Source organism: Coturnix japonica, chromosome 11 (assembly GCF_054131305.1).
Source record: "Coturnix japonica strain WE chromosome 11, WE-NBRP24, whole genome shotgun sequence".
In the NCBI taxonomy this organism is placed as follows: Eukaryota; Metazoa; Chordata; class Aves; order Galliformes; family Phasianidae; genus Coturnix; species Coturnix japonica.
This window is the reverse complement of record NC_140673.1, coordinates 12,366,482-12,376,375: the sequence shown is the minus strand read 5'-3', so window position 1 is coordinate 12,376,375 and position 9,894 is coordinate 12,366,482. Positions and strand designations below refer to the sequence as shown.

Below are 9,894 nucleotides of genomic sequence, written 5' to 3'. Positions count from 1 at the left end.
AAGGGGTGGGGGGAAAGGCGCTCTGAGGCATTTGTCGCCGCTGTCAGGGGCTGCGCGAGCGGCTGGCCGGCCCGGAGCTGCGGACTGCGAGCTGTCGGGCTGTCCCGGCCGCGTCCGCTGCTGCCTTCGCCAGGAGCTGCGCGAGCTGCTGCTGCGGGCCCGATCGTGAGTATGGAGGGCGGCGTGAGGGGCCCGGCGTGTCCGGAGTGACAGGTGCCAGCCCCCCCGGGAGCGGCTGTGGCAGCTGTGGGGCCGGCACCGCTCTCGGGAGCCGCCGCTCGGGGGAGGGCGGGGTGCTCCCTTCCTCCTCCCTGCCCGCGCCCCGTCTGCTCTCGCCCCGGGGCTGGGGAAGATGTAAGCGGGCCCGGCGGTGGGAGGCGTTTCCCAGCGGCCGGCTGCTTGCCTGCCAGGTGCCCGCTGACCGAGCCCGTGTGTCTGTGTGTGTTCTCCCGGCAGGGCTCGCCGCTCCCCGTCAGCGCTGAGCCCGCCGAGAGCGGCCGCCAGCAGCCATGGTGAGCCATAAGGAGACGCGGCTGCTGCACCTCAACGAGATGGAGAAGCTGGATAAGACCCTCTTCAGGCTGGAACAAGGTGGGCCGGGTGACGGGAGGGCGGCCGGGGCTGGTTTGTTGTAGGGTTCTGTTTATCCTTCCTCCTCTTTTAATGTTTTCTATGCGGCCCCTGTGGAACAGAGGCTCTCCTTGTACAAACCGGGCTGTATTGACCCTGAGACGTCCTCATAAGTCAAACTGTAGTGTTAATCTGTGCTGTGTTATGCAACACCTCATCTTTAATACAACAACATTGAAACGGAGTAATGATAGAAACCTTTTGTAGTGTCTTAGGTCATGTTTGAGAATACAGTACCCTCAGATTTCCCGTGTCAGTGCTGTGTTGGAGTTCTGACTGCGCTAAGATGAACCTGATATTTCTCTTTGAAAGTGTTAATTGTATTCCCCAAGACAACCCCACCTAGAGCTGCTCTATTATTATACTGGTCAGCAAATTCAGGTTCTAAAGTCAAAGCCAGTCTATTTAGGAACATTTTTTTTAATGATGCAACTGTTACTGCTCATGCAGCTCTTCTGCTTATTTTCACTCTAAGCTGGAGCCTCATGTCAGAGTACTTCAGTAAAGAGGATGGAGATTTGGCTCTTGAGGATAAGAATTCTCTTCAAGTATATCAATTTAAAAACTTTCTGACAGCATAATCTAAATAATATTATTAGGGAAGAAGTGCAGTGCTGGCCCCAACCCTTGTTATTATCTTTCTCCCAGTTGTGTAAGTTTTCTTGGAAGGACTCGGCAATGCACTCCTATCAGGCATTCAGAACACCTCTGCTGGTGGCAGTCTCTGAGAGGGCATGGCTAATTTTGAGCACAGCGGTCTTCATATCAGTATAACTGTTACAGGAAATAAGATATTGATGCCATGTATCCCTGTGCTCTAATTTTAGTCATCCCTGCAATAAAATGTCAGGACTGTACTAGAGACAGTACAGCCTTCAGAACTGAGTTTTTTCATGGCAGATTTGTTTTTTATTGTCAATAAAAGGAGCTTCATTTTACACGGCAGAAATTCAGGTCCTAAACCACTGTTTTGTCTGATGTTGGTGTAGTAGTTAATAAGAGAAGGTGTAAGCTTGATGAGACTTTAATTTACGTGTACTCAGTGATCAAACTCTGATATTAGATCTGCTAGGATTCTACACGATGAGTACTTATTTGGGTTGGTTTGTTTGTTTTACCTTGCATACCATACCTTTAGTATGCATAAACATACCTTTAGTATGTTCTAAAACTGTTTGAACTTTTAAATTCATTATGTGTATTTTGATAGCTTTCTCTTTTTACAAATACACATATTTCTTTTACTTAAAATTCCAACTCGGTAGACCATTAGGGCTAGTAGCTGTGTTACTACAGTCACCTTCATGACTGGTGTGTAATTCAGTAGAAGTCTGAGGTGCAAGCAGTTGCACCTCTTTCAGTCATTTGAAAGGACACTGTAACTAGCTAGGTACCTGGTAAGAAGTTCTCATTCCTTCAATTAAGACCAATTCTGAAATCTGCTGGCTAAATTGTATTCTTCATATCCAGCTGAACAGACTACAGCACATTTTCACATTACATTTTAAACTTAATTGTAGTCCTTTCATCATGGATATCTTTATTCTAAATACAGCTCTCCCTGAAGTGTGCGTGAGCTGCAGCACGTATACAAAGCTCACTTCAACTTGCTGAGCTCTCAGTTTAATAGTATGTACCCTCTAGACTACACAGAGATATAAATCACCTTGCAGATAAAGCATAAGGAATTTAGACTTCAATGAATTCTCACTAGAAAAAGAAGGAATTTAAAGTACTATGGTTTCAAATTTGTTCCTTTTTTGCAGATATTTTTATGGATCAGCTTAATATATAGACTTGGGAAACTTTCATTTTACCTTTTAGATTTTACCTTTTAGATTTTACCTTTTTTCCACAGTACTGCAAATTGCCTAAAATTGTATGTAGTCTGATGACTGTGATCTTCTGTTACGTTTTATTTCCTACACTTTTTATGATGCAAAGCAGAAGAAAATGAGTAGGAGATGAAAAGCGCTCAGTAGGTAATGAGAAAGACTTGAATGAATAAAAAGGTTTAGAAAGCAGGAGAAAAAGATGCTGCAGAAATATACCATTCTGCAAAATGTCTCAGCAGATATGTCAGTGCATTTTCTTATTAACATAAAACCAATTTACAGTTTGCTATTAAAGAGCAGAAATGTCTAGTCTGCCTGATGAGATTTGTTTTGTTTTGTTTTTTTCTCTTGAGGGTTTGAATTGCAGTTTCGATTGGGCCCAACTCTTCAAGGCAAAAATGTTACTGTGTGTACAAATTATCCCGCTTCTGGAGAAGTATTTGATCGCCACAAGTTCAGAACGTTATCGTGGCACAATCCCACGGGCAAAGAGGATGACTCTGACAAATATTGCAAGTTAGATCTCCAAATTTCTGGATCATATCAGTACTATTTTAGTCTTGGGTAAGTGAAGCACAATGCTTACAGCCACAATGCAGTCTCCTCCTTTGGTTTGTTTCGACCTGAAGAAATTGCTTTTAAGAATAAAATCATTATTTTTTCTATGCATTTTTTAAATGCAACAATGAAGTCTATCTGAATCTGCTCAACAACAGCTGTTAAGGTTGTTGAAGACTTTCTGATTTGAATATGTATATATATAATGAATTTGCAATGGTGATCAATATTCTGTGAATGTTGGAAAAGCAGAACAGCTTTACGAGGTTTCAGTCATCAAATTGTATACATAAGTGATTAGTTTGTACTTATTTCATTTAATAGGAGGTTGTTCTCTGTCCTTCTAGAGTAAAGGTTCTGTTATTCTTTATTTCACGTTACTTACTTCTTTGTTTCAACAGGGGAGTGTGAGTGTCTTTAATGCCCTACTACTTTCAGCTTCTGTAAGGTAGTTGGTCGTTAAATTCCCTCAGGTTCAAAAGGGCATTTAGCTGAGATCTCTTTCCCAGGGTAGTGCTCCAAATGAATGTCTTTGTATAAAAGATAAGCAGTCGTCTTTTCTTTGTTTCCATCTGTATGCTTAACCAGTATTCTGTCTGCCAAGGTGACAAAGGTGTCTTACTTGCATAGCGTTTAAACTGTTTGCTAATGGCATCCTTGTTAGCAGCTGTTCTAAGCCCATTAGAGAGATGTTGCTTTGGAGAGATGTTTATCACCTGTGTTTCTGCTTAGGCTACCTGCAGTCCTTTCTCCCCAGCTACTCCAGAATTACTGTGTATTTGAAATAGTTGTGCTTGTTGCATTTTGTTTCTGAAACTGACTAGTGCAATGTGTTTTCATTATTCCAATGGAAATTATTTCTCCTAGAAACGAGAAAAGTGGTGGAGGTTACATAGTTGTGGATCCTATTCTACGTGTTGGAGCCGATAACCATGTATTACCTTTGGATTGTGTTACGCTCCAGACATTCCTCGCTAAATGTCTGGGACCATTCCATGAATGGGAAAGTAGGCTTAAAGTTGCAAAAGAAACAGGTAATGCCAATATAGGTATCAAAGGATTCCAAAGGATACCTTTTTTTTTTTTAAAAAAAATTATTTTAATAATTTTTTTTTTTTAATCTTGTGACCAGAAAACAAAGTTACACTGAGAGTTCATTTGTCCTTTAGTTTATAGATGGTTTTTTTGTTTGTTTGTTTGGTTTGTTTTTTTCTTTTTTTTCCCCTGGATTCAATTTTAATTAACAAATTAAGCCGGTAAATTTAAGTAATTAGATTGAAGTATTTTCATTAGTGCAAAAATTCAGGATTTCCTAATACAGGAATCTACTTCTTTTGTATTCTGTTGATTTCAGATAGATAAGTTTGTAGAAATTAAAAGATTTTTTTTTTTAAAAAAAAAAAAATACTGCTTAGAATTTTAAATCTGAATCTTCAGTTTAATTTGTACTGGATCTTTCAAATTCTAGGCTTATGCATATGTTATAACTGTAACTTATGCTTCTCTCAGTTAACTTCTTTTACTGAAATTTGATTTTCTTATTAAATCAGTGATTTCTTATTTCATAGGTTACAACATGATTCATTTTACACCATTGCAGAAGCTTGGAATGTCTAGATCGTGTTATTCACTGGCTGATCAGTTAGAAGTAAATCCTGATTTTTCAAGCCATAACAAAAAATGCACTTGGAATGATATAGGAGCTCTTGTGGAAAAGATGAAAAATGAATGGAATATGCTTTGCATCACAGATGTAGTGTACAATCATACTGGTATGATTTCTGTGTGAATAACCAAGTTGGTCCTATAATTTTATTTCATTATTTCCTTTGACTTTTCCCCCTCAAAAAATCATTGAAATTACAATAGCTGTATCTCCATAACAGATGTAGAAGTATTTTGTATTAGTGCTTGAGCTGAACAGAGCCTTTCTTAGGTGGCATTAATGAACTGTGCATGTCTGTATTTTTCATATCATGCTTATTTTTGTGATCTGCATTGTGCAGCTTTCAGCCTACGTAATGAATTTAACATAAACTTAACCAGACTACTTTCTTGACTACAGAATTATTATTGCTGCCTTTTTTTTTTTCATTTACTGCTCTAATTGTGTCTTATACATGAATAACAATCAGAATAGAGACAGGGACTAGGATTAAGCAGTGGAGGCAATGTTACAGCTGTGGGTGTGTTGGTGGTGAAGTAGGCAGTTTTGTTGTTTAAGCGTAAATGTGCTGGTGCACTGAAGGTCTTGCATCCAATTGCTCTTCATAGCTAACATTGTCTGCCCTGCAGAGAGGGACAGTGAGATTGTATTCAAACTATGAAAAGTTAGTCACAGTATTTTGTTACTTGCAAGTTTAGTTATTTGGGTTATGAGAGTTTTTATTATGTTTCAATTGCAGTTTTCGTCTTGCACTCTTAGCTTGAAGACTTCACTAATTAGTATTCTAGTGGCAGAGAACAACAAATTTCAGTTAACTTTTCTATCCCTGTCCTCTGTTTTAAAAAAAACACAAACCCTGAATCACAGATTCCTATGAATTACAGGCTTTTATTTGCTTTAGTTCTTCGGTGTTGACTGTTGCCAAACATTCTTAGCCAATCAGTCTGCGGTGTAAAATGGGTCTTGTTGTTTGCCCTGTCTGTTTGTTGAAATGTTACTCTGTGTGGTTATTAACCCTGTGTCTGAAGGGAATTTGGTTTTGACATTCCCATCAGAAAAAAATTGTTTCTTTCACTTTAACAACTAATGAGGAGTTTAGTTTGTCCCACACATGCTTGAGTTTCTATTGAAACATGCTTGAGATGCTGTGCATTTATGTCCTACCAAGGAAAACGTTTTTGTGTACAGAAATATTTGTCAAAACTAACTACTGGACTTCAATACATACTTGAGAAAGCAGTCACATTGCTACTTGGTTACAGTAGCTGAAGGACTTTGTCAGTTTTCAAGAAGAACCCAAATTATTTTTCATTGATGGGATGGATGAGTGAGCTATTTTTTAAAATTATACCGTGGTGTGTGGATGTTTAAGTGTCTTCAAATGACCAAGGTTCTGTCTTAAGCTATTAATCAAACTGTGTTTGGCTTCAAGCTTTTGAACTCACAATAAGAGTTGAATGTTTTTTGCCCTTTTGGTTGTTAAATATCAGAACCTTATGATTCCCAACTGACTACAAACTTAGTTAAATGCCAGATTTGTACGCATTTATGCTTATGCTAAATGATCATTGACTGCTAAAGCTGTAGTTTTGCATATGCAGGTGGAAGTAGATATTTCAGGTGCTTCTGTAATGCAAAAATAACTACTTAGGGTGTTCTATGCATGTACAACTTGATCAGAAGGAAATTTAACTTTATCATTTTTTGATGATTTAACTGTAAAATGTTTCAGATTTATTTGGATGTAAATGACATAAAATGTATAGCCAGTTATTTTGAGTGGATTATGAATACTACGCGTTAGTTACTAATTCCACAGTATGTCTGCATTAAATGCCTAAAGCACAGAGCGTCTCACAACAAATCCTCTCATGCTGGTAATGCAACTCATGAGCTGTCAGCTTACAGCAGTCAGTACCTGTGGCAGTTTCTACTTTCTAGCTGAGACTGCTGTATAAAACGTCAGTGCTTCCCTACTGTTCCTACTGTACAGTCAGGCAACTCAGTTTCATTATGAAGTGGTTAAGCTTAAATGTGTGGGTTTATTTCCACTGCAAAGAGGTATAGAATGCTTCTTTAATAGAGAATGGTGGGAGTCAGTTTTTTATGTTAATGTCTCTGTTAGTTTCTATTGAAGGCAGCATCTATGGCCTGACTGTATGTGTAATGTAGATGAATGCACATTGGCACATTAGGCAGAATATCATAAATAAACTCACAAACTCTGCCTGAAGAATACTGTGTTCATCTGCATTTCCTTTTTTTTTTTTTTTTTTTTTTAATTTATCCAGAGATAGAAAAGGGTTAATTCCTTTTTTTTTCTAAGCTGAAATATGCTCTTTCAGAAGAGGCTACTATTGTCTAAATGCAGTTTAACACTTCAGTAAATCTTACTTCCAAGCCCTTGGCCAGTGCCATCAAATGCCACCTTTGTCTGGCTTTATAAAGGGAAAAACAAGTCCTAAGCAGAAAGCATCACTACTAGGTCTTACTTCTGTTTAGTTGATATAACAATAAATCAGTCTTTTGAAGAAGATCATGAAATAGGGTAATCTTCCTTGCATAAAAATGTATTGACTTTTAGAACTTGTTTTCTGTAATTCTCTGTCTTCCTATTGAAATATTTTTATACTTGTGAGTATTGTCTCTATCTGTAACAAATGTAATCACAAGCTTTGCTTTGTGCAATTTTTTCTCCAGAAGCAGATTTTTATTTTTTATTTTTTTGGTTATAAATCATAGAGCCATTTATGCTGGACAAGATCCATAAGGATATCAAGTCCAATCATCACCTGACTACCAAGTCTGCTGCTAAGCCATTTCCCTAATAGACACATCCACACATCTCTTAAATTTCTCCAGGGATGGCAACTCTATCAGTTCCCTGTGCAGACACTTCCAGTACCTAAATATTTTTCTGTAAATAAATGCTTCCTGATATTCCATCAAAACCTTCTTTGGCACAACCAGATGGCATTTCTTCTTAACAGAAAATGTAGTTCTATGCCTTACCAGAATTAGCAGAAGGCCTGTTTACTTTCTTGTTTTTTTCTTTTTTTTTCCCATCCCCCTAACAGGAACTTAGTAGATTTAGACTGTACTGCCTCTTTAGAATTCCTTGTATTTACTCATGAAAGTCCTATGTAATAAATTGTGGTTCTTGCTGAATGGAACAAATAGCTATCAGTGATGCACAGATCTGCATAAGATGCTATTTTCTATTAGCATGGGAAATTTTAATGTGAGCTACTTAACCATACTGTATTACCTTAGCTTTCTGTTCTTAAGATTTTTGCATAGAATAACTAAGTATTCAGCTTGTGTACTTTTTTCCTTCCTCCCTGTTTTTGAATAAGCTGCTAACAGTGAGTGGCTCAGGATGCATCCAGAATGTGGTTACAACCTTGTAAATTCTCCTCACCTGAAGCCAGCCTGGGTTTTAGATAGAGCTCTGTGGCACCTGAGCTGTATGGTGGCTGATGGAAGGTGTATTGATAAAGGAGTCCCTCCCTTGATTGAAAATGATCATCACCTGAATGTAAGTAAATGAGTATTAAGTGTAAGCTAATTAACACTGTAAACAGCTGAATAATCCTTTGCCAATATGAATTACCAATCCACAGTTCTGTTGTGGAAACTCACAGCAGATGTACTTTGCAGGTATATTTGACAAAACAGCTCCTTATTCCTGCATTTTTCCTTCTGATTGATTCATATGAACATTTAGCTTTTCTTTGGTTAAATTAAATATCAGCCTCAACTGACGTATTTTTTTTTAATTTTTGCAGTGTATCCGTAAAATCATTTGGGAAGATATATATCCAAAAATTAAACTATGGGAATTTTTCCAAGTGGATGTTAATAAAGCTGTGCAGCAATTTAGAACCCTTCTAACTAAAGGTAAAAGAAGAGTGTGTTGCCGGAGCAGGCTGATCCTTTATTTATAATTTAAGAAACGTTATAGGGAAGCTCTAAAAGGCCCTAGCTGGAGAAACAAATATTCACAGTTTATGTTATGTGAGAAATCTACCATGCTGATCTAAGCGTATGAGGATCTTTTGAGTCCTGGTAAAGTCTTGGAAGACTCTGCTCAATAGCCTGGATGTATTTTAGGTAGAAAAGAAGGAGAAATATAAATAAATTGCTGTTTGCACTAGAATCCAATATTGTATCTGAGCACGAATATTTTTGAGTAGCTAACTCTGTTATACCTTACATATTCTTACATGTTCTTTTCCTTTTTACTCCTTCAAAGCTTTCCGTCTACCCATGCATTGCTTGTGTTTGAACTGTATGAGTTGTATGTCTTTTAAATGTAATTTCTATTTTATCAATACTATTTTTGTTTTGTCCTCAGGCAAAATAGGCACTAAGTCTGATCCAAATCAACATCTTCAAATAGTTCAAGACCCTGATTACAGAAGATTAGGTTGTACTGTAGATATGAATATAGCATTGGCAACATTCATACCACACAGGTATTGTATTGTTAACCACAAGTTAAAATTGACTTGTAAAGCTAAATTTAAAAAAGAAAAAAAAAAAAGAGACAAAAATCTTGCTTCACTTCAGTTACATGTTTTAACAATTTTTCTAATTGTTCTCTGCTCTTTCTTCCTGCTAAGCAACGGACCAGGTGCAATAGAAGAATGTTGTAACTGGTTTCGCAAGAGAATTGAGGAACTGAATGCTGAGCAATACAGACAGATTCATCATCATCAAGAGCAGGTTTTATAGTTTCTGTGTTTTTAATACTGAACTGTTTTGCATTGCAAATAAATTCAGGCTTTCTAATAATGCATAACTTAATTATTTCTAGGCTGTCAACTGTCTTGCAGGAACTGTGGTATATGAACGTCTGGCTGGCCATGGTCCTAAACTAGGTCCTGTTAGTAGAAAATATCCTTTAGTTACCAGGTATTATTTTTTTGTTGCTAAAAACTATTAGAATCTATTCAGGGAATGTGAATGTGAAGTTCATTAAAAGCAAACGTTTGTAAGTAAAATTATATATATATATTTCTCTCCTTTAGACACATCATGGCAATGAACTGACTATATTAAAAAAAAAAAAATTTAAAAAACAAATAGGATGTTGGAGGGCATTAAATGTGCTCAGAGCTCACTAAAACCTGACATAGCGCTTATTGCTTTTGTAGGTGGAAAAGGAGTAGAACTAGAAAAACGTGAAAGGTTTAAGTCTGA

The 9,894-nt window shown here is 37.6% G+C and overlaps 1 protein-coding gene across 7 annotated transcripts in view; it reads left to right on the top strand.

Moving 5' to 3' along the window:
• Positions 1 to 9,894, top strand: part of AGL (amylo-alpha-1,6-glucosidase and 4-alpha-glucanotransferase) — a 29,028-nt gene that overhangs the window by 641 nt on the left and 18,493 nt on the right. For 3 of the 7 annotated variants that reach the window (XM_015870106.3, XM_015870105.3, XM_085511217.1), the window contains exons 1-10: positions 25 to 165; positions 457 to 591; positions 2,819 to 3,029; positions 3,891 to 4,057; positions 4,592 to 4,795; positions 8,046 to 8,227; positions 8,478 to 8,589; positions 9,047 to 9,167; positions 9,315 to 9,417; positions 9,509 to 9,606. In XM_015870106.3, the coding sequence (XP_015725592.1) occupies positions 510 to 591; positions 2,819 to 3,029; positions 3,891 to 4,057; positions 4,592 to 4,795; positions 8,046 to 8,227; positions 8,478 to 8,589; positions 9,047 to 9,167; positions 9,315 to 9,417; positions 9,509 to 9,606 (1,280 nt within the window). In that variant the 5' untranslated portion in view covers positions 25 to 165; positions 457 to 509. Of the gene's footprint in view, positions 1 to 24; positions 166 to 312; positions 355 to 456; positions 592 to 2,818; positions 3,030 to 3,890; positions 4,058 to 4,591; positions 4,796 to 8,045; positions 8,228 to 8,477; positions 8,590 to 9,046; positions 9,168 to 9,314; positions 9,418 to 9,508; positions 9,607 to 9,894 lie in introns of those variants that run through there. The other 4 variants (XM_085511215.1, XM_085511213.1, XM_085511214.1 and 1 more) reach the window with 3 other exon arrangements.